The sequence below is a fragment of the Pipistrellus kuhlii genome, unplaced genomic scaffold (genome assembly GCF_014108245.1).
Source record: "Pipistrellus kuhlii isolate mPipKuh1 unplaced genomic scaffold, mPipKuh1.p scaffold_m20_p_99, whole genome shotgun sequence".
NCBI lineage: Eukaryota > Metazoa > Chordata > Mammalia > Chiroptera > Vespertilionidae > Pipistrellus > Pipistrellus kuhlii.
The window spans coordinates 402501-425299 of NW_023425605.1; the positions used below are offsets into that span (position 1 = coordinate 402501).

Genomic DNA, 22799 nt, shown 5'->3' on the forward strand with positions numbered 1-22799 from the left:
CTGAGTGACTGCCGGTCCTGCGGGGACCGGGCCCAGGAGTCCGCCTCCTCCCCAGACCGTTACTCCTGGGAGGAAACCTCAACTCCAAACCACAGGCCCCAGAACAACGTTTTACACCAACCAGACCCACTCCCTGAACTAACACCACGAGACCACCGGCCAGGGGCGCCTTCCAGCTGCCCGATGCCCCGGGATGCCGGCGCCGGGCGGCGCGGGGAGCCGTCCGCTCTGAGGCCGGACCGGAGGCCCGGGCCCGCGGCGGCGGCGGGAGGGCAGCGGGGCTCCATGGCCCCATGGCCCCGCCGGCCGGTCCTGCGCCAGGACGGCGCGGGCTTCCGGGAGTGACTCGGGCTGCACCGAGATGCTGAGAATCCGGCTTTTTGTTTGTTGTTGTTCTTAACGGGCGCTCACAGCGATGCCGATTCCACCGCGACCGATGCGCGGCGACCGGCTGTCCCTGCGAGCGCCCGGGGCGGGCGGCACCCTCCTGGGTCCCGCTCTGCCGGCCCCGGGCCCCGGGCCCCGCCGCCCCCGCCGCCCCCGGGGGCGCCGCCACTGACTGCGCAGCAGGATGCAGCTGGCCTCGGGCCCGGCCACCCAGCTCAGCGAGTCGCCCAGCGGCCGCCGGCAGCCGGCGCACAGGAACACGAGCGGCCGGTCCTCGTCGCGCGCGGCCGCCGCCTCCGCGCTCCGCTCCGCCGCCGGCGCGGGCCCGCCCAGCGAGCCCCACGCGCTGGTCCACGGCTCCCGCGGCGGGCGGCCGGGCGAGCCCCCCGACAGCCGCCGGCTCGGCAGCGCCGGCTCGGCCCGCGCGCCCCGCGCGCCGCACGCGCAGCCGGGGGCGGCGCAGCCCCAGCAGCGCTCCGGCGCGGAAAGCCCGCCATCGCTGCGAACCGCGGCCGCGGGCACCACGGGAAACGCCGTCGCCGGTGCGCGTGCGCGGGGCGGGGCGGCGGGGCGGGGCCTGGCGGGGCGGGGCCTGGTGGGGCGGGCCTGGCGGGGCGGGGCCTGGCGGGGCGGGGCCTGGCGGGGCGGGGCCTGGAGGGGCGGGGCCTGGCGGGGCGGGGCCTGGCGGGGCGGGGCCTGGCGGGGCGGGGCCTGGCGGGGCGGGGCCTGGCGGGGCGGGGCCTGGCGGGGCGGGGCCTGGCGGGGCGGGGCCTGGCGGGGCGGGGCCTGGCGGGGCGGGGCGTCGGGGCGGGGCCTGGCGGGGGCGGGGCCTGGCGGGGCGGGGCGGGGAGCAGCCCGCCAGTGCGCATGCTCGCTGCCGGCTGGCCGGCCGGGCGCCGCGCGTGCATGGCGTCCCCGCCGGGCGCGGGCGGCGCGGCGGCCAGGCCTCCGCGGGGCGGCGCCTGAGAGCCCCGCCCGGACCGTCGGCAGCTCCGCCCCGGGGCCTCCCCGGGGATCTAAGGCGAGTCCGCTGCCCCGGAGGCGGGGCGGCCCGGCCGCGTGCGGGGGAGGAGGACAGGAACCGGGAGAGGAATGTGCGGAGCCGCCACCGCTGCTGGGAGGAGGCCCGGCCCCGGAGACGCGGGCGAATGGCCGTGAACTGCCTCCCCCGCCGCACAGGGAGGTGGCGGTGGTCGCCCGGAGGCGTCCCCTTGGCGTGGCGGCGCCGCTGCAGAGCCGGGGGTGGGGGTCGGGGTGGGCCGGCTGCAGACCTGGGGGGGTTGGGGGGGATGGGGTTGCGGGGGGATGTGCGTGGGAACAGCACGGGTGTCTGTGTGAAACGCGGGCGATGCCCCCGGGATTCCCGGAGCTTCACCGAGTTCGCTTACAAGCACCGCCGCCAGGTGGCGCTGTGCGCCGTCCGCTCTGGGGTCCCCGCAGAGACCCAGGCCCCGCGGGCGCCCCTGGAGGTCAGGCCGCCCAGCGGCTGCGGGGGGCGGGGGGCCTCCGGCTCCGGCTGGGGATCAGGCTGAAGCCGGCTGTCCCACATTTCCCCAGGGGACCCGGATTGCGAGGGGCGCAGGCCCAGCCGAGGGACCGTATATTATAATCATATCATATCATATCATATCATATTAATTATATTAATTATATTTATTATATTCACACACATATATATAATAGATACATACGTATAATATATTCTGTGGGACACAGTTACAGCGTCTGGACAGGTCCAAGCCTCGGTCTGCCGAGAGGGCACAGCCACCTGCAGGTGCCAGCGTGGAGGGCAGAGCCTCCCAGCACCGTGACAGCCAACAGCTGTGGTTGTGAGCGTGCCCCTGTGGTCCGAGCACGTGGCCCCACGTGCCTGAGGGCTCGATAGAGTTCAGGTGCGTGTAGCTGAGTAGGATGGAAACTCAGAATGTGGTAAACTCCTTGGCCACGCCCTTCCTTTGCCTCATGGCATCGGCTGCAGCCCATGGCGCTGTCTCTCCATCAGAGGCAGTGTCCCACCCCACCCAGCTTCCTCCTCCTGTCTGTCTTTTCTCCGTCCTTCATCCCTCACCGCCCCCTGGGTCACTGAGCCTGGCGGAGCTGGCGGCACACAGGGCCGGCTCCCCGCAATGCCCAGGACAAACACTGAGTGGCCAGGTGATCATGTGCTCAGAGATCATCGTAATCTGGCCACTCGGTGCACATCCGGATCAGGTGGCCTAGCTACAACTCTCATTCCGCACTCGGGAATTAAGAGATTGGCAGGCAGGGTAACTCCCCGCCGCCCGCTGAGTGGGAAAGCGGCCTTTGGAGCCGTTTCCACCCTTCAGCTGCCACCATTTTGTTTTGTTTGTGTCTCGTGCTCTCATGCATCTGAGATTCCTGTTTCATTTTGTTAAAGTAACTTTGTTTTTCTTACAGGATGCGGGGGTGGTAAATGTCTAAAAATAAACAGTGCTAAGGTGAATGTTTTGTACATACAGCTTTCTGCCGTTGTCTGATAATTTCATGATAAACAGAAGTTCCCAAGTTGAAGCTTTGTGCACATTTCTTAAAAGTCCAGTGATTCCTATTGCTAGATGCCTTGCAGAATGTTCTCACCGTGAATACATCAATAAGCTTTAAGAATTATCAAGAAATCTTCTCTACCTCTACCTTTCCCACACACCATGGGGTATTTTTAAAAATATATATATTTTATTGATTTTTTACAGAGAGGAGGAGAGAGGGATAGAGAGCTAGAAACGTCGATGAGAGAGAAACATCGATCAGCTGCCTCTTGCACAACCCCTACCGGGGATGTGCCCACAACCAATGTACATGCCCTTGACCGGAATCGAACCCGGGACCCTTCAGTCCGCAGACCGACGCTCTATCCACTGAGCCACACCGGCTTCGGCACCATGGGGTGTTTTGAAGCAAATACGAGACATCATAGCGTTCCATGTACGTCACAAAGACGTTTAGAGAATACAGTCACAGTACAGGTATGCCTCAGAGATGTCGAGGCTTGGTTACCGACACCACATTATTGAGTATCACAATAAAGCAAGAGACGGGGTTTTTGTTTCCCATTGAATGTACACTGAGTGGCCAGATGATGATGATCTCTGAACGCACACAACCTGGCCCCACTCAGTGTGTGTGTGTGTGTGTGTGTGTGTGTGTGTGTGTCTGAGAGCATGCACAGCGGCCTTCCGTGTGCACACGCGAGGGGCTGCGCGCTGGCTGCGGGGAGATGGCCGCGGGGCGGGACATGCAGCAGAGGCTCTCCGTGCGGAGGCCTGTCTCAGCGCAGCTCCGGGTCTGTGTGCGGATGTGGGCGAGCGTGTTTGTCCCGAGTCGCAGGATGGAGTGGTTTCTGTGGACATGCCCAGGGGGCGGCCCTCAGGAGCTGCAGACCACGGCGTGCGGTGTGGCCTCGTGGGCCGGTGGCTGCAGGCTCCACCGAGAGGCCAGGTTCCCGCTGCCGTCCACACCGTCCGTGCCACGCCCTGTGCGGTGACCCGTGGAGCACACGGGAAGTGGGTGCTGGAGGGACCCAGCGCTGTGTGACTCCGGCTCCCGGCAGCCGAGCCAGGCCCCTCAGCCCCGGGGACGCCCCTGGCCGTGGCCTCGGAGGAAGACAGCCCTGGGCCCCGCATGCTCCCCCGCCCAGCGCCTCAGCCGGGCGGTGGCCTGCGGGCCGTGCCCAGGAGCTGGACCCCCCGTGCGGGGCCTTGGCCCAGACAGCACCTCGTCCATCGCGGAGCCCAGGGTCTGGGCCCAGATTAGCGGGGGGCGCTCTGGCCTAGTGGACGGGCGGCGTGGACGTGGGCGGGTCACAGTTCAGGGCCCACATCGCCGTCTCCGCTCGGATGACGAGCCTGAGCCAGTGGGCCGGTTGCTCAACGGCCAGCGCGGCCTCGGAGGGGCCAAGGGCAGCCCAGCTCCGCGGGGTTAACCTGTTCGTGCCCTGAGGGCTGAGCGGGCCCCTCCAGCGGCTAGCCCCGCCCCGCCCGTCTCTCCCAGCCGGGTCTGCGTCCCTCCTCCCCCCCGCGGCCTCCTCCCCTGTTTGCCTTGGAGCCTCGTCAGGAGGGGCCGGAGCCCAGAGCGTCCGGCAGGCGGCCACCCCTTCCTCCAGCCAATGGCTCCGGCCGGGCGGCCTTGGGCCCGAGACCCACAGACACACTTGGACGCCTCCCCGAGGGGTTGGCCAATCTGCCCGCGGCCTGGCAGCCGGACGCCAGCGGCACGGCCATGGCCATGGCCAACAGCAGCAACGCCTCGGCGCCCGCCTACGAGTACTACCTGGACTACCTGGACCTGCTCCCCGTGGACGAGAGGCAGCTGGGGGCCCACAAGTGTGAGTCCTGCGGGGGCGGCTCGGGGGCCGTCCTTGTCCTTGGAACGTCCGGGACTCGCCGGAGGAACGCCAGGCTGGGCGCCCCTGCGGGAACGGGTTCTGTGATGGGGTCGAGGGCCCGGGGCCCGGGGGGCGCGGTGGAGGCCGTGGGGGCTTCGGGGTCCCCGTGTCTGTGTCAGACTCGGAGAGAGCGAGCTTCCCGGGTGGGTGACAGCCCGGCCCAGCGCCCGCCAGCCCCCCCCTGGGGCGACGCGGGGTTTGTCAGCAATCCGGCGGAGGAAGTACAAGAGCGAGAAAAACAAAGCGAAGGCCGGGCTGGGGACCCAGCCCCGCCCTCCCGGAGGCATGGGGAGGGAGGTGGCTCTGCCCACCAGCTCCAAACGGAAATCGTCCCATGTCCTTATTTAAAAAAAATATTTGTTATTGATCTCAGAGAGGAAGGGGGGGGGGGAGAAACATCAATGATGAGAGAGAATCGTGGACCGGCTGCCTCCTGCTGGGGATGGAGCCCACAACCCGGGCCTGTGCCCTGACCAGCAATCGAACTGGGACCGCCTGGTTCACAGGTCGACGCTCGACCACTGAGCCACAGGTCCGGGCCAGGTGTGTCCTTGCCAGGGGAGTTGCTTTGGGGAAACAGTTAAGCTCGGGGAGAAGCCATCGGTGAGTGAGATTAAGCCGATCGGTACACTGGGCGTCAGAAATAAACGCGCTCTCAGAGCTGGTGCTGCCCGGTGTCAGTGTCTGGTCAGGACATGCGTGCTAGGGACGGGGACACCCTCTGGCCGAGGAGGGCTGTTCTGAGAGTCAGTGTTCTTTTGTAAGTTTGAGGGCCTTCAGTTAAAAAGCCAGGTTTTTACTGATCCCACACAGAAAGCTGGGCCAGTGGACAGCACCAGGTGGAGCAAAAGGCGCTTCCTCCCCCAGGAGCCGTCTGTGGGCGGGTGCGGGGCTGGCCCCCCGAGCCCCAGGAGCCAGCCTCCCGGTTCCTCCTCTGCCCTCGGGGCCGTGCCCTCGCCCCCACGCCCCAGACCCTGTGCCCCACGCCGCACGCCCCACACCAGACTGTCACCGCCGTGCCCTCGCCCCCACACCCCACACCCCACACCGCACACCCCACACCAGACTGTCACCGCCGTGCCCTCGTCCCCACGCCCCATACCCCACACCCCACACCAGACTGTGTCACCGCCGTGCCCTCGTCCCCACACCCCATACCCCACACCCCACACCAGACTGTCACCGCCGTGCCCTCGTCCCCACGCCCCACACCCCACACCGCACGCCCCACACCAGACTGTGTCACCGCCGTGCCCTCGTCCCCACACCCCATACCCCACACCCCACACCGCACGCCCCACACCAGTCTGTGTCACCGCCGTGCCCTCGCCCCCACGCCCCAGACCCCGTGCCCCACGCCCCACACCAGACTGTCACCGCCGTGCCCTCGTCCCCACGCCCCACACCCCACACCGCACGCCCCACACCAGACTGTCACCGCCGTGCCCTCGCCCCCATACCCCACACCCCACACCGCACGCCCCACACCAGACTGTGTCACCGCCGTGCCCTCGTCCCCACGCCCCAGGCCCCGTGCCCCACACCAGGCTCCGCATCACCGCCGTGCCCTCGTCCCCACGCCCCCACGCCCCGTGCCCCACGCCCCACACCAGACTGTGTCACCGTCGTGCCCTCGTCCCCACGCCCCAGGCCCCGTGCCCCACACCAGGCTCCGCATCACCGCCGTGCTCCCATCCCCACACTCCACCCCCCACCCCCCACGCAGATTCCGCGTCACCGCTGTGCTCTGGGCAGAAAACGTGGCAGGAGAGTAAGAAGGAACCAGGGAGCAGGTCGTCCCTGCAGAAAGACTGCAAGAAACTGTCCAGGAAAATCCCACTCACACCTCATTGGCCAACACCTTGTCACATGCCACACCTTGCTGCAAGGGAGGCTGGGAACTGTAGTCTTCCAGACAGCCTTGTGCCCAGCAATCAGCAGGGGTTCTGTTACTGGGGAAATGCAGTTCCTCACATGTTACTTTTGTCGTTGTTAATCCTCACACGAGGATATTTCTTCCATTGCTTTTCAGAGTGGAAGGGAAGAAGGGGGCGGGGGGTGGGGAGTGGGGAGAGAAACATTGACTGGTTGCCTCCTGCACCCACCCCAACCGGAGGTGGGGAGCAAACCTGCAACCCAGGTATTGAACCCTCGACCCTTGGCTGTGCAGGCTGATGCCCCAACCACTGAGCCACACTGGCCAAGGCACAGCTTATATTCTCCTGAGCTGGAAGGATGGAGGGATATCATTGCCATCGACCCTCTTCACAGAACAGTGTATTCCGTTTACAGATCGCTGCACGGCCAGTGAAGGAGGAACTGAGTGTGTGCATTGTACACACATGATCTTATTTAACCTGTGTGGCAGTCTGTATAGCACACACTGTCATCCCATGTAACAGACGGAAACGGATTCAGATGGTCTGAGACCAGGTAGCTAGAAAACGGCAGAATCAGAATCAGAACTCAGAACCAGAGCCTCAGGCTGTGACCCCGCGCTGGTCCCAGAGAAGGGGACATCCGGAGCGAATTGGCCAGGACCTGGGACTGGAATGGGGGTGCGTTTGGGGGCTTGGCCGTTTCCCTCACCAGACGCCTCCGTGGACGGGAAGTGTCTTCATGGGATGAATCTGCTGTCTCCAAGTTCGGACGAGAAAGCCCCCAACATGCCACGTCCCCGACCCCCAGCCAGAGCCTTCTCCTGCCAATCGCTGTGGCCGCCTCCCTCCCCTGTCCAGCTGGTGTCCAGTTGGCCCCAGAAAGGAGGGAGGAGCCAGGGGAGGCGGGGGAGGAGAGGGGAGGGAGGGAAGGGAGGAGAGGGGAGTGGAGGAGGGAGGGGACGTTGGGGCTGGGCGGGCCCTCCATTGCCAGGCGGGCTCCCTGGGAAAATGAGCCTCCTGCTGAACTGCGGGGGCGGGCGGGGCTTTGCGGGGACAGGACGTCCTCCGGAGGAAGAGGGCCTCCCAGGGGCAGCGAACCCTCTTCCTTCGCAGGGCGCAGTGAGAGGGCTTCACGGGAACAGCTCCGGCCGCTTCAGTGTCACGCGTCCGCGGGGCTGGCTGTGAAAGCTGTGGTCCCACGGCCTGCTGGTGGGGGGGTGGAGGGACACCGACCCAGGGCAGCGGCAGAGGACTGAGCCCTTGGGGGATGGAGGAGGGAGACTTCCCAGCTGCCAGGGTTTGAAGCTGCTTCCTTAGAGGCGCTGACAGGACTGACCTCGGTGCTCAAAATGTTTTTACTGGGTTCAGAGAGGAAGGGGGAGGGAGGGAGAGAACCATCAATGATGAGAGAGAACCATAGGTCGGCTGCCTCCTGCACGGCCCCCACTGGGGACGGAGCCCGCAGCCCGGGCCTGTGCCCTGACCGGGAACTGAACCCTGACCTCCTGGTTCATAGGTCGATGTTCAACCCCTGAGGCCTGCCAGCCGGGCTTCCTCTGAGGCCGTTTAACCAAAGACGCCCTCGCCACCCCACCACCTGCGGTGGCTCCCGTGCCACAGGCCAAGGTGCCTGAGCTGGTGGAGAGGGCACCGGCCTGCCGCTGCTCCCAGGCGGGTCCAGGGCGCCTCCCGGGTGTCCCCCTTAGCCCCGGCCACACCCAGCCAGTGCCTCTTCCCTGCTGTGGCCCCGCGGCCCGCCCAGCTCACAGGGAGGGCCCCTCTCTCTCCGGTTCCTCCCAGGGCAGGTGGCCAGGGAGGCCCCGCCGGACGCTCGTCACAGGAGCTGCCGGGCCCTTCCTTCTCCCTCCCAAGGAGAAAGGGAGCAGGGAAACCAACTTCTTTTTTAAAATGTTTTTAGTGATTTCAGTGATTTTATTTATTTTAGTGAGAGGAGAGGAGAGAGAGAAATATTAACTGGCTGCACGCCCCACACGGGATCGAGGCTGCAACCCGGGCCTGTGCCCTGACCGGGAACTGAACCCTGACCTCAGGGTTCACAGGTCAATGCTCAACCCCTGAGCCACACCGGCCGGTGGGAGACCCACCTTCTGAGCAGCAGCAGCAGCTGAGAGTGCCTCCATCCGCTGCAGATTCATCCCGCTTCCCCTCCAGACAGCCCGCCCCTCACGCCCCGAGGCCGGCAGAGGCTGGACATCGCCCTTGCTTTCCCCTGGGTCCCCCCTTCCAGGGCGGTGCCGATGGTCACACCCGCTCCTCTCCCCGCAGACTCCGTGGTGATCGCCTTCTGGGCCAGCCTGGCCGCCTTCGTGGTGCTCCTCTTCCTCGTCCTGCTCTCCATGTCCCGCCCGGCTCCCGCGGCCAGGTGCGTGCGGGCGGGTGTCTGAGGGCCCGGGCTGTGCGGGCGGTGGGTGCGGGCAGGGTGCCCGTGGGCGGCAGCGAGGGGGACTCGGGGCCGCGTGAAGAGCTGCACGTCCATGCACAGCCCTGCCTCGGGAGGAGCGAGGCCTGACCGCTCCCTGTGGCTGAGCCGAGGACCTGAGGCTCAGGGATTCTGATGGGAAGTTTTTGGAAGAGGCAGCTTCCTGGCTGTTGCTAATGATATCATCTTTGGGGATAAAAATATCCTGAAAGGGACTGTGGTGCCCGGCTGGTGTTGCTCAGTGGATGAGCACTGCCCTATGAACCAGGTCAGGGTTTGGTTCTGGGCCAGGGCACAGGCCCAGGTTGTGGACTCTCCCCAGTGTGGGGCGTGCAGGAGGCAGCCGATCCAGGATTCTCTCTCATTGATGTTTCTCTCCCTCTCCCTTCCTGACATCAATAAAAAAATTAAGGTAAAAAAAATAGAGTGTGGTGATGGTGGCAAAATTGGATGATTATGCTATCGCTCATTGGCTTACACTGTAGGTCACATGTGTCAAACACAAGGCCCACGAGCCAAATCCGTCCCGCCAGGCCTTGCAATGTGGCCCGCACCGCGCTGTCATCACTGCACTCCGCTGCGTTTCCATCACAATGACAGTTTATGACTGTTCAGTAAACCATTCGGCCCGCAATTTAGGCTGGATTTTATATTTTGGCCCCTTCTCTGATTGAGTTCGACACCCCTACTGTAGGTGTATCTCACTTAATTAGCCCAGCGGAGCAGGGAGGGGCTGTCCTCCAGCCTTGACGCCTGCCTGTCTCTGTCCACAGGAGCCACGCCCCGCCCCGCCCTGCGTGTCCCTGGAGCCTCCACGTCAGCCTCCCCTTCTGCATCCGGAGGCACCCGCTGCTCCACAGCGCCCCCCAGCGGGCCCCGCCCAGCTCAGCCAGGGAGCCAGGCAGCAGTGCCTCCGGGCCCTCCGCCTCGCCCCCCACCACCCCGCAGGCCCACCCAGCTCTCCTGTGGGAGCAGGCCCTGGACGGGGACCCCCACGGCATCAGCTGATGTCCGGCCTCCCACTGGAGCCAGTTCTGCACCGGCGAGTGACGGCCACTCGGAGGGACTCAGACCGGACACGTGCTCCTGGAAGCAGGGGTGCAGCCTGCCACGGCCGAGGCGCTGACGAGGGCTGTGCACCCGCTGGCCCCGCAGCACCAGCCGCACTCACTCCTGGGCTCCCTCGGGAAGCGCGAACAGAGCACACGGAAATAAAGATAGTCACTCGCTGGTCTCACCGCCACTTCCCAGCCTCCAGTCTCCGCTGCAGCACCATGGGCCTGAGTTCCCGGGTGACCTGTACTTTTCCGCGCCCAGGGCCGTGGGGCGGAGGGCAGGCGAGGGCCCGAGCTCCAGGGCGCAGACAGGGGCGAGGAAGGTGGTGTCCCTCCCACAGATCCTGCTGCGGGATGGACTGCAGGGGCGGCCACGCTGGGTTGGAGGGAGCAGCTCCTGGCCTCCAGGATGAGCTGCTTGGTGGTGAGGGGCCTGCAGCCGAGCACGCTCCGTCTGCGCTAACGCCTCTCGGGTGGGGTGTCACACGGGCAAACGGCAGCCACCTCCAGGGGGACGGGCGGGGGCCACGGCTGTCAGGTGACGAGGCCGAGCCGGGAGCCCTGGCGTGCGGGGTGCAGGGTGCGGGGCTACAGGGACAGGCTACACGGAAAGCTGCCTCGTCCGTATTTTCCACAGCGTCCGGGCACACCATCAGGGAGGGGCCTTGGAAGTCAGACTGACTCAAACCCGCAGGCCTCTGAGGAACCAAAACAGCTTTTAACGTCAATTAAACAAAACACAGAAATTAACAAAAATAGACATTTATTATCAGTTACAAAACAGGCTGCTTCCCCAGCCGAGGCCAAGGGGACTGCACCCTAAGGGCCTGCGCAGCCCGTGGTTTAATGGAGCTGAGCTGCGGCAGGAGCTCGCCTACGTCCTGTCACACGGGCGTGTCCGGCCCTCAGACAGCCCAAGCACCTCCGTCCGCGCCTTTATTTGATGGGACACATTGTGGACGGGCAGCTTCACGTCACAGGAACCCTCGCGTGCTCGGCGAGAATCCCCTCTGAGGGAGGAACGGGAGAAGGGCCGGCCACGGATTGCCGTGCGGCCCTGAGGCCCCTCAGGAGCCACGCCCCTCCCGCTCCCGCCCCCGCAGTCCCTGCTGTCCGTTCACTGTCATAAGCAGACGAAGCGCGACCCCCACCGGAGCCGTCACTGCACAGCCCCGCCCGCCCGCCCGGGACTGCTGGCGCCCGCGGGGCCGGCTCTGTCCGGGGCCAGGGCGGCGATGTCCTCGCAGAGCCGGATGATGGGCTCCTGGCCGGTGCCGGGCGCGTCGCCCGCAGCCTCCCGGACCATGTGGACGTGGGCGAGGAGCGAGTCTGGCCACTGGGCCCCCAGCCAGACGTCCTGGACGTGCAGGGACAGCAGGAAGGCGGCGGAGGCTGGAGGACACGGGGCCGTCAGGGCGCGGATCCACGCGGCACAGCCCGCCACCCACCCTCGCCGCACGGCCCGAGAGCCGGCTGGACCAGCCACGCCGGCAGCCACGTGGGCTGAGTAAACCAAACCCGTCCGTCCGTCTGCATTCGGTGAAGCAGGGAACGCGGCCACAGGCCAGTCTCTTCTAGGTCTACCCGCCCCCCTCACAGGCAGAGCTCCGTCCCCGACTGCAGCCACCTGCTCCCCCTCCTGCTCCCGCGTCCGGGGAAGGGGCCCGGCCTCCAGGCAGAGGGGCCACGTGCAGGCGCCATGGCCCGCGTGCCCCCTCCAGGCTTCCACGCCCCATTCCCTCACTCACACGTGCAAACCGCTCCCAGGCAGCTGCCCAACGCCACACATGTGCACACACAGGCACTCATGGGCACACACAGGCACCTGGCCACGATGTGGAATGTAACCCTGTCTGGGAAAGGCCTGCAGGGAGGGGCGGTCCTGGGGGACTGGAGGTCGGGGGGCGAGCACCCCCTGTGATGGCGTCACTAAGGCCTTCCCCAGGCAAAGGCCCGCCCCCCATGCGCCACCGCCCACGGCCCCCAGAATCACCTCGCGTGGCTTCCTCCTCCTCGTCCAGGGAAGCCAGGAGGGTCTCCACGGCCGGGCTCAGGGCCGTCTCTGCGGGGCTCAGGGCCGCCGTCAGCGGCAGCATCAGCGCGCTGAGCTCGGGCGCCGGCCCCTCGGCGCAGAGCCGGCTGTACAGCCGGAACAGGCCGCCCCTCACCGCGCCGTCCGCGAGGAGCCGGGCCCCGACCTCCGGCTGCCGCTCCACGTGGGCCCGCAGCCAACCCAGGAGGCCCACAGCCTCAGCCCTGCCGAGCGGGCCCTCGGCCGCCGTGCGCAGCACCCAGCTGACCACCAGGGCGGCGACGGTGCACGCGGGGCCGTGGGGGGCGGCCGGGTCCGAGGGCCCCTGAGCGGGCGCAGGGCCGGGGAACACGGGCCCCCAGTGGGTCAGGATGGACCGCAGGAGGCCCCTGCACGTCTCCAGGCTGGAAGGCGGCATTGCGGGGCTGGCTGCCTCCTCCGCCTCCCCAGGCCCCCTCCTCCGGCCCCGAGCGCCTCGGGCGCGGGTGGGCCCTGTGGGCTTGTTCCTGTCCTTGAGCATCTCTGCCAGAGAGAGAAGACGGTGAGCCTGCGCCTGCAGACTGGGTGGCGCAGGGGAGGGGCTGGGGCAGGGGAGGGGCTGGGGCGGGGGAGGGGCTGGGGCAGGGCAGCTCGGAGGCCAAGCTGCCTGGGCACAGCGGGCACCTGGCCCTGGACAGGTGGGGGCGCCGCGGCTGTAGCAGGGGGCTCCCCGGTGGGGCCCCAAACCCTGTGTCCCCTCTAGGCGACCATAGGACCTGGGTCTGTACGCCTCCCCCGCTGCCCAGAGCGGGGACAGGGCTGCTGGGGAGCGGGGAGGGGGCGGGGGTGGAGGTTGGAGGGGTGCGGACGAGCCGGCGGCTGCACGCACTCAGCAGGTCCCGGGCGCGGAGCTCCTCGGCGGCGGCCCGCAGCGCCCCCTGCAGCTCGCTGTCCCGCACGACGAGGCTCCACTTGTGCAGCAGGAGCAGCGCGTCCGCGGTGGACAGCACCGCCTGGTTCCCGGCGAGGCGGCCCAGGCCCCGGGGGGCCCGCAGCGCGGCCGCCCGGCACCGCAGAGCCGCGTCCAGGGCCCCGAAGAAGCAGGTCAGCTGCGCGGAGGCCAGGGCGGGCCTGCGGGGGGAGGACACCTGAGCACGCTGCTTCGTCCGCCGGAACGCCTCCGGGAACCACGGCCGAGGGGCAGACCGCTGGGCAGAGCCCGAGGTCAGGGGCCCCGGGCACGCTCACTGCCCCGAGGCCAGGGCGCCCTGCGGCTGGGCAGAAGGGAGTGAGGGGGGAGGGTAAATGCTGCCGCTCCCAAGGGGGGGCCTGGACAGGAGCCTGGGCAGCGGGCGGCGGAGGCAGGTCAGGAACCCTGCACTTTCTAAGGTCAAGGTCACGGGTCACGTTCTTCCTTCGGAACGCCCGAGGCTGGACTCGGAGGTCAGGGGGCCGGCTCCTGCCCAGGGACCTGGACAGCAGGTTAGTTCCCAGGCCCACGAGGAGTCTATGAGGAGCCTGCGAGGCTGACTCGAGAGAGGGACAGTGAGGACAGGGGATTCCTGGCGTCATCTGCACGCTCTGCCCGGAGCCCGGCTGGAGCACTGACCAGCAGGGAGGGCGGTGTGCCAGGCGGTGACCAGCAGGGAGGGGGTGTGGCCGGGCAGTGACCAGCAGGGAAGGGGTGTGGCCGGGCGGTGACCTGCAGGGAGGGGCGTGGCCGGGCAGTGACCGGCAGGGAGGGTGGGCGGTGACCAGCAGGGAGAGGGTGTGGCTGGCAGGGAGGGGCGTGGCCGGGCGGTGGCCGGCAGGGAGGGGCGTGGCCGGACGGTGGCCGGCGGCGGCCTACCTCAGGTGCCTGGCCAGCGCGAGCAGCACGTATAGGAACTCATTGACCAGGTGCAGGGCCGGCAGCTTGCGGGGCTCCTGGGTTCCAGGCGGGCCTGGCGGGCTGCCAGCCTCCGGCCCCCGGCCCCCCAGGTTGGTCACCCACAGAGCGTGCAGCAGGTCGATGATGCCGGCCAGCAGCGGCGTCTCCAGGAACCTGAGGAGCACCGCTGTCACTCCCCGTCCCGGCACCGAGGGCGGAACCCGCGGAGGACGAGGCTGGCAGTCCCTCCGGGCGGCTCAGGGTGCCCAGCCCCGCAGGCCGCCCGCTTAGCCCCTGCAGCCCGCATGGCACAGGTCCGAGTAGGACGGCTCCGGCCACACCCCGACCTCACACTGCGCCTCCTCACCCTCCCCCGGGCCCAGCGGAGGCAGCCCCCGGCCGCTGCGGCCACAGGAGACTCCTCTCCCCGCAGCCCCGGCCCCGCCTCCAGTTCGGGCTGGTCAGGAGTCAGAGCAGCTCGGACAGTGCCCTCGCCCCTCCTGTGGGAGCCTGGCCCCACGCTGTGCAGGACGGGCCCTGGGAGGCGGTGGGCTCCGCGAGGTCCCGGGGTGGGGCCGCGCTGGGGTTAGTGAGGGGACAGGAGGAGCCCGCAGAGCCCTCCCCCTCTCCCTCGCCCGCCGCTCACCTGCCCTCCAGCGTGTGCAGCACCCACGTCAGGAGGCTGTAGTCCCGCAGGAGCGCGTGGGCGGCCCCGGCATTGCGGGCGGCCTTCTGCAGGATCTCCAGCACCCAGCCCTGCCACCGGGAGAGCCTGCTGCCTGAGCGCGCCCCGTGGACGGGCTCGGGCGGCCTGCACCCGCCCCCACCCTGCACCACACCCACTGAGGACCCTCCCCCACCCACACCTACACCCACGAGGACCCTCCTGAGAGCCAGTGAGGCCATGCCCGCCTGGGTGGAGTTACACGGCTTCCTTCCAGGAGAAACCAGAGAGCCGAGACCCTCCAGGCCCATGGACTGGGGTGGGGGGATGGGCGAGCGGGCACATGGGGGGAGGGTGGGTGAATGGGGGGAGGGGAGGAGGGCAGACGCAGGGACGGCGGGTGCACCTGGGCCGCGGGGCCACACAGCGGGCTGCTGGCACAGGGGGAGGGTGTGCACAGGGGGGAGGGGAGGGGGGGGCACGCACCTGGGCCGCGGGCACAGGGGGAGGGTGTGCACAGGGGGGAGGGGAGGGGAGGGGGCACGCACCTGGGCTGCTGGCACGGGGAGGGTGTGCACAGGGGGGAGGGGAGGGGGGGGCACGCACCTGGGCCGCGGGCACAGGGGGAGGGTGTGCACAGGGGGGAGGGGAGGGGAGGGGCACGCACCTGGGCTGCTGGCACAGGGGGAGGGTGTGCACAGGGGGGAGGGGAGGGGGGGGCACGCACCTGGGCCGCGGGGCCGCACAGCCGGCTGCTGGCACAGGGGGAGGGTGTGCACAGGGGGGAGGGGAGGGGGGGGCACGCACCTGGGCCGCGGGGCCGCACAGCCGGCTGCTGGCACAGGGGGAGGGTGTGCACAGGGGGGAGGGGAGGGGAGGGGGGCACGCACCTGGGCCGCGGGGCCCCACGGCGGGCTGCTGGCACAGGGGGAGGGTGTGCACAGGGGGGAGGGGAGGGGGGGGGCACGCACCTGGGCCGCGGGGCCCCACGGCGGGCTGCTGGCACAGGGGGAGGGTGGGCACAGGGGGAGGGTGTGCACAGGGGGGAGGGGAGGGGAGGGGGGCACGCACCTGGGCCGCGGGGCCGCACAGCGGGCTGCTGGAGAAGGCGAGCAGCACGGGGAGGACGCCGCGCCGGGCGTATAGCTCGAAGCAGTGCTTGTCCCGCATGCCCTCCCGCAGGAGCCCGAAGAGCCACTCCCGCTCGGCGCCGTGCTGCAGCGAGACCGACCAGTCAGAGCCGCGGCGGCACCGGCAGCCGGCAGCTGGCAGCCGGCAGCGCCCCTGCTCTGGCCGAACCTCCGTCACCGCCTCGGGGGACGGGCAGGTCCCGCCCACGCTGAGCGGCCGGGCTCAGGAGGGGCCCATGAGCACGCGTGGCCTTCCCCCCGGACCCGGGAGGACAGTGACGGAGCCAGGGGCGCAGACGGAGGCTGCCCGGAGGTGAGCCCCTGGGGGCCGTGCGTGCTGTGGGAGAGGCTGGGAGGCAGAGGGCGCAGGGGGCGGCCCACCTGGAAGTCGGAGCTATAGAAGAGCTGGAAGAAGCCGGGCACCTTGCTCATGTTCAGGTCCTCGTGAGACAGCAGGAACTTGTTGATCTTCAGGTACATGTGCTCCTCTGGGCAGGGAGGGGTGCTCTCAGCGGGCACGCGGGCACCGCCTGCTCAGCCTCTGCATCCCGATCCCCCCTCATCCTCACCCCCACCCACACCCTCAATTGCGCCCTCACCTGTCGGTGGCAACACCTTCACCCGCACCAGCACCCTCACCCCACCCCCACCCCTACCTACCCTCCCCCTCCCCCACAGGCACCTGGCCTGAGGACCTGCAGGGCGGCCTTGGCCACGAAGAGCGCCAGGGTGAAGGTGAGCCTCATGTTGGGCGTGCGGACCCCGTTCCGGACCACGTCCAGCAGGTAGAGGACCTGGGAGAGGAGAGGGGCTGTACCGGCCTCACCCCCACAGCCCCCACAGCCCCGCACAGCCCCCCTACGGCCCCTACGGCCCCCACGGCCCCCCCACAGTCCCCCCACAGCCCCGCACAGCCCCCATAGCCCCGCACAGTCCCCCACAGCCCCCATAGCCCCGCACAGCCCCCCACGGCCCCGCACGGCCCCCCCACAGCCCCGCACAGCCCCCATAGCCCCGCATAGCCCCCACAGCCCCGCACAGCCCCCATAGCCCCGCACAGGCCCCACAGCCCCGCACAGCCCACACCCAGGTCCCGTGGCCGAGGCAGAGCTGGGGCTCCAGGCCGGATGGTCCGCCTGCTCCCGCCCTCTCCTGGGCACCGGGCCGGACAGCGGCCGCCGTAAGCACCGTGTTTAAACCGGAAAAGAGCCAGAGGGAACGAAACCGCGTTCCCACCACAGGCTCCGCGCCACGCCTGCCCCACGGGGGGGGGGACAGAGACTCCGGCGGCTCAGCCCGCAGACGGCAGAGCGCGGCCTGGCCTCACCTGGGGCTGCTCTCGGAACCGGGCCCCCTCCACGTGCGCGTAGTAGGCCGCCAGCACGGAGTAGGCGGCGGCTCGCAGCTGGGGGTCGTAGCTGCTGAGGGCCGCGGCGGTCAGGCCCAGGGCGTTGGAATCCACAAACTTGCGACAGTCCACCACCAGTTCTGGGAAGAGAAAGGGCGTTAACACACCCGCAGGCACAGATCCCTCGGTGCCGCGACTCGGCGATTCAACTTCCTTAGTGCTTCACCAACATCAGCACGTGTGCCAGGAATTGCCAGGAACTGATTAGTCGCACAAACCTAAGGCAGGACACCCCACCCCAGCCCTGGGCCCCCTGGCACCCCACCCCGGCCGCCGTTACCTGGCCGGGTGAGCTCGCTGAAGAGGTGCAGGAGGAAGCAGGGGTCATACAGGCCATCAAGGTCCGGGGGGCTCCCGTCTCGGAATATGGGGTCCTGTGTGTCCTGTGAGAGCCGACACAGTGTGCACCCTGCCCTCCCCTCCCCCCGCATCTAACGGGGGATGCCCACCCACTGCCGGAGTCCAAACTGCCTGGAACATCCGGGCATTAAAGATGACTCTGTAAAAACTAGTGCTTGTACCCAGAACAACATGATCTTTGGGAGACAAGTTATAAACGAAGCAGGTGCTGGTAACTATGGTGGGTACACAGGGCCCCGGCTGGGTACAGGGGCCCCTGGGTGGGTACAGGGGGCCTGTGTGGGTATAGGGGGTCCTATGTGGGTATAGGGGCCCCAGGTAGGTATAGGGGTTCCTGTGTGGGTATAGAGATCGTGTGTGGGTACAAGGAAGCATAGAGACCTGTGCATGTGGCTGACGTGTGACCCAGTAAGAAGTTAACAGGAAACAGCCTGTACTTCAGGCCTCTACAGCTGAGGGTGCAGTGGAGCCCTCAGAGGGTTCCCCCCCACCCCCGTGTGTGTGCCCCCTGGTGGCCGGCCCGGCCTCCGCACCTGGGGGGGCAGCAGCCGCCGGCTCTGGGGGAAGTGCAGGATGGTCTGCATCATCCGGTCGCGGTCCAGCAGGCGGAGGATGTCCCCGGGGCTCGGCTGCTGCCACAGGGACTTGCCCAGGCTGCGGCTCGTCTTGTGGTGCTCGACGGCCGCCGGGCCCCAGAGTAGCACCCTGGGGGTTTGGGGGGAGAGGAGGTGGTCAGGGCCCCACAGCAGCACCCGGGGGGGGGCGGGGGGAGAGGAGGTGGTCAGGGCCCCACAGCAGCACCCGGGGGGGGCGGGGGGAGAGGACGGGGTCAGGGCCCCACAGCAGCACCCGGGGGGGGGCGGGGGGAGAGGACGGGGTCAGGGCCCCACAGCAGCACCCGGGGGGGGAGGGGAGGGAAGAGGAGAGGACGGGGTCAGGGCCCCACAGCCGCACCCGGGGGGGAGGGGAGGAAAGAGGAGAGGACGGGGTCAGGGCCCCACAGCAGCACCCCGGGGGGAGGGGAGGGGAGGGAGAGGACAGGGTCAGGGCCCCACAGCAGCACCCCGGGGGGAGGGGAGGGAGAGGATGGGGTCAGGGCCCCACAGCAGCACCCCGGGGGGGGGGGCGGGGGGAGAGGACGGGGTCAGGGCCCCACAGCAGCACCTGGGGGTGGGGGGGAGAGGACGGGGTCAGGGCCCCACAGCAGCACCCCGGGGGGCGGGGGGAGAGCATGGTGCTAGGGGCCCCACAGGACAGAACTGCCAATGGAAGCACCATCGCAGCAGCTGTGTGGAGCAACTGGCTGTTCTGAGCACAGCACTAGGGCCTGTCCCTTCACCCCCGTCATAACTGGGGAGACGTGGGTGAGAGGGGTGCTGGCGTGAGGAGGGGGACGGTGTCGGCGATGACGACAGAGGACACCCCACTGGAGTGCGCGATGCACAGGCACTGCTCTGAGCCCTCGCCCTGCCCGAACCCCGGTCCCCAGCTCAGCCGCAGGCGGCCTCAGGAGCCGGGGAGCCGGGACCCACCCCCAGCCCCACCGGGAGCCAGACAGGACCGGAGGAGATGGGGCTGCTGGGCCCCGCCCCGCCCCTCTGCCCGCGCTCACCTGAAGCTGACCAGGCTGAGCTGGTTCTGTTCGTACGCCCGGAGGAGGAGCAAGATCTTCTGGTCTGAGGGAGGCGAAGGTCAAGTTAGGGAGGCAAGTCCTAGTCCCCCTCCCCCCCGCCCCATCACCTCGGTCCCCCTCCCCCAGAACGGTCCCCCCCAGGATGGTCCCTCTCCCCAGGACGGCCCCCCCACAGAGGATTGGACCCCTCCCCCAGGACGGCCCCTCCCCAGGACAATCGCCTCCCCCAGGACGGCCCCCCCCCCCCGGACAGCCCCTCCCCCAGGAGGTCCCCCCCTTACGCAGGACAGGCCCTGCCCCCTCCCCTAAGACAATCCCCTCCCCAGGACGGCCCACCCCCCCCGGACAATCCCCTCCCCAGGACGGCCCCCCCCCCCAGGACAATCCCCTCCCCCAGGACGGCCCCCCCCAGGGCAGCCCCTCCCCCAGGAGGGTCCCCCCTCACCCAGGATGCTGAGCGAGGCGCCGTAGGCCCCGAGGAGCACGGCGAAGTGGCTGGTCTCGCAGACGGACGGGCACAGCTGCACCAGCCCCCACAGCAGGTCCACCAGCGCCTCTGGGAGAAGCAGCGTGAGCAGCAGTGAGTGTGTGTGACTGTATGTGTGTGAGCGAGTGTGTGTGTGACTATGTCTGTGTGCCTGTGAGTGTATGTATGTGCACGAGTGTATGTATGTTTGTGTGTGCGCGCGCACACGTGCACACGTTGTCGGAATGAGAGGACACATCCCAGGGAAACTGAGCGTGAAACCTCCGAGCGAGCCTGGGCTTGGGTGCATCCACACACCCCCCCCCACCCCGGCTCTGACAGGCGGATCTCAGCCTCCGCCCTCCCCCCCCAAGCCCTCCCCAGCCCGGCACCAGCCCTGTGCTCCTCCCCGCCCAGCAGAGGGCGCAGCCTGGGGCTTCCTGCCCACTGCGCGGGGAGGTGCTCTTCACTGCGCGTGCGACCTCGGGAGCCCTAACGGTTTGGGGGCCGGCTGCGTGGCTGCGGGGGGCAGGCCCTCGCCTCTCCTGCGTGTCCCCGCCCGTGCCCGGAGGGCCCTGGGCGCTCAGGTAAACACGCCGGCCCGGACAGGTGGCGCAGGGCCTGGCTCTCCGGGTCCCCGAGGGCCCCGGCCTCACCGAGGCTCCCATCCTCCATCGACGGTTCAGGCAGCCGCACGATTCCTCTCGGCGACCCCGTCCCAGGCCTGACCTCGGTGCCCCTGGCACAGCCCCCAGACCAGGAGCGGCTCTGGGCTGGTGCTGCCGGAGACAGACCACGCCCTCTCCCTCCCTCTCCCTCCGCAGAGCCCCGCAGGGGGGAGCCAGGATCGGCCTGGGGGGTAGGGTGGGAGGGAGATGTCTCCTCACCTTTCACCTGGCTGTCGGGGGGCCCCTCCTCCCCGGAGGCCAGCAGCGTCGGCAGGAACAGGGAGTGCTGGGCCAGCATCGTGTGGACCACGGGGAGGGGGACCAGCCTCTCGCGCGCGGGGCTCTCGGGCCGGTACAGGAGCTGTGTGGCGGCGTGCAGCGCCCGCAGGAACGCGGGGTCCTGATACCGGGACCTGGGAGTGAGCACCGAGGGGCAGCCTCCTCAGGGACGTACTTCACAGGAAACGGTGCAGACAGCTCTCCTCCACTTCACCGTCTCCCTCCGAGGCCTCCTGCTCCAGGAGGGCTCTGCCCCCGGGACACCGCCATGGGCGATCCGGAGACACAGCAGCCACGGCGGACAGAGAGGTCTCTCGCCGGGTCCGGCCCCTCGCTCCCCCGCCCCTGGGAAGGCGTGTCTGCTGGGGAGCAGCCAGGGAAGCACGGCTCCGGGCGCCCGGCGGCCAGCACCAGCGTCCGTCTGTCACGGGCAGCGAGGACGTGGGGTGGGGAAGGGTGAGCTCCCACCCCGTTCAGCCAGCCAGCCCTGGGCACGGGCAGAGCGGTGCCCACGCCAGCCGCCGGCACATCCCTCTCTGAGGAAAGCTGGCGCCTGGGTGCCGAGCAGCAGCCTCGCGGGGACGGGGGAGGGAAGGGGGTGTCCACCTGGACCAGTAACTGGCGAAGCCGACAGGAGGACCCGGCAGGAGCCGTGGGTGAGAGCCTGCGTCCACACACTGACGCGGGACATGGAGTTACAGGAAGGCACACACACGGGCACGGTTGTTTAGGGACACAGTGACATGCCAAGTCTGAGCACACGCGTGGCCACGCCAGGCTCAGCCTTGTGGACACGCCCTGGGCCGGGCGGGGAGAGGAGAGGAGAGCACGGACCGGCCGCGGTGCTGTGGGTGCCTGCGGGTCCCACACCTCCTGCCTCTCAGTCCCCCATGGGAGGCCGCCCTCGCCATCGCACAGCCCGCTGCACGGGCCGGCTGTGACCGGGCTCCACACAGGTCCCCGAGCGGGACCGACAGGCACCAGCACCACAGACCCCCACCAAGCCACAAGCCACCCGCCACCCGCCACCCGCCACCCGCCACCCGCCGGGCGGGTCAGCGGGCGGAGCATCGTCACAAGCGCTGAAGGGCCATTGTCCGCCAGGAAAGCGGCCACTGGTGTTTCTCTCTCCCCGCCCCTCCCTCGCTCTCCAAAACCAACGAAAACACCGCAGTGAGGACAGAAGAAAACCGCTGTCCACTTACTTGAGTCCCATCTTCACAAACTGCTGCCAATCTCCGGGGCCCACGTCACCCACCGAGCCCTGCGGGGACAGACAGACAGCCGGGCAGCGTGGGGACCAGCCTGGGCTGAAACTCCAGCTGCTCCTGAGGGCGGGCCACCCCCTAAACGGCCAGCCGACACGCGCCTCTCGCTCGGGGTTTCCACCTGCACTGGCTCCCAGCTCACCCACCGCAAAGGGAGCTCAGGGCTCGGCTGCCGTCCCCGTGTGTGCGTCCCTGTGTGTGCCGTCCCCGTGTGTGCATCCCCGTGTGTGCCGTCCCCGTGTGCGCGTCCCCGTGTGTGCGTCCCCGTGTGTGCCGTCCCCGTGTGTGCGTCCCTGTGTGTGCCGTCCCGTGTGTGCGTCCCCGTGTGTGCCGTCCCCGTGTGCGCGTCCCCGTGTGCGCGTCCCCGTGTGTGCGTCCCCGTGTGTGCGTCCCCGTGTGTGCGTCCCCGTGTGTGCGTCCCCGTGTGTGCCGTCCCCGTGTCCGCCGCCCGTTTGCGCCATCCCCGTGTTCGCCGTCCCCGTGTGCACCGTCCCCGTGTGTGCATCCCAGTGTGTGCGTCGTGTCCGCCGTCCCCGTGTGCACCGCCCCCGTGTGTGCCGTCCCCGTGTGCACCGTCCCCGTGTGTGCCGTCCCCGTGTGTGCGTCCCCGTGTGCGCGTCCCCGTGTGTGCGTCCCCGTGTGCGCGTCCCCGTGTGTGCCGTCCGTGTCCGCCGTCCCCGTGTGTGCCGTCGCCGTGTGTGCCCGTGTGTGCCGTCCCCATGTCTGCCATCTCCGTATGCGCCATCCCCGTGTGCGCCGTCCCCGTATGTGCCGTCCCCATGTGTGCGTCGTGTCCACCGTCCCCGTGTGTGCCGTCCCCGTGTCCGCCGCCCCCGTGCGCCGTCCCCGTGTCTGCCATGTGTCTGCCGCCCGTGTCT

At 68.7% G+C, this 22799-nt stretch overlaps 3 protein-coding genes across 3 annotated transcripts in view; 1 reads left to right on the plus strand and 2 right to left on the minus strand.

The window, feature by feature from the left end:
- MIS18A (MIS18 kinetochore protein A) overlaps window positions 1–918 on the minus strand; it is a gene marked incomplete at its 5' end in the record, with an annotated part of 7666 nt that extends 6748 nt beyond the window's left edge. The window contains one exon of the mRNA XM_036429084.2: window positions 561–918. Coding sequence (XP_036284977.2) covers window positions 561–918 — 358 coding nt within the window. The remainder of the gene's footprint in view (window positions 1–560) is intronic.
- A 3380-nt stretch (window positions 919–4298) lies between these two features.
- LOC118714148 (melanocortin 2 receptor accessory protein) lies at window positions 4299–10341 on the plus strand. The gene is made up of 3 exons (XM_036429086.2): window positions 4299–4729; window positions 8956–9052; window positions 9883–10341. The coding sequence occupies exons 1-3, from the start codon at window positions 4624–4626 to the stop codon at window positions 10115–10117; spliced, it is 438 nt and encodes a 145-aa protein (XP_036284979.1). The 5' UTR covers window positions 4299–4623; the 3' UTR covers window positions 10118–10341.
- A 569-nt stretch (window positions 10342–10910) lies between these two features.
- Window positions 10911–22799, minus strand: part of URB1 (URB1 ribosome biogenesis homolog) — a 34096-nt gene continuing 22207 nt past the window's right edge. Inside the window, exons 25-39 of the mRNA XM_036429085.2 lie at window positions 21859–21917; window positions 20594–20787; window positions 19686–19796; window positions 19220–19283; window positions 18141–18312; window positions 17528–17630; window positions 17167–17327; window positions 16522–16633; window positions 16221–16327; window positions 15781–15924; window positions 14692–14801; window positions 14025–14219; window positions 13065–13306; window positions 12158–12718; window positions 10911–11556 (exon numbers count right to left, since the gene is read on the minus strand). Of these exons, the coding sequence (XP_036284978.1) occupies window positions 11324–11556; window positions 12158–12718; window positions 13065–13306; window positions 14025–14219; window positions 14692–14801; window positions 15781–15924; window positions 16221–16327; window positions 16522–16633; window positions 17167–17327; window positions 17528–17630; window positions 18141–18312; window positions 19220–19283; window positions 19686–19796; window positions 20594–20787; window positions 21859–21917 (2568 nt within the window). The 3' untranslated portion in view covers window positions 10911–11323. The remainder of the gene's footprint in view (window positions 11557–12157; window positions 12719–13064; window positions 13307–14024; window positions 14220–14691; window positions 14802–15780; window positions 15925–16220; window positions 16328–16521; window positions 16634–17166; window positions 17328–17527; window positions 17631–18140; window positions 18313–19219; window positions 19284–19685; window positions 19797–20593; window positions 20788–21858; window positions 21918–22799) is intronic.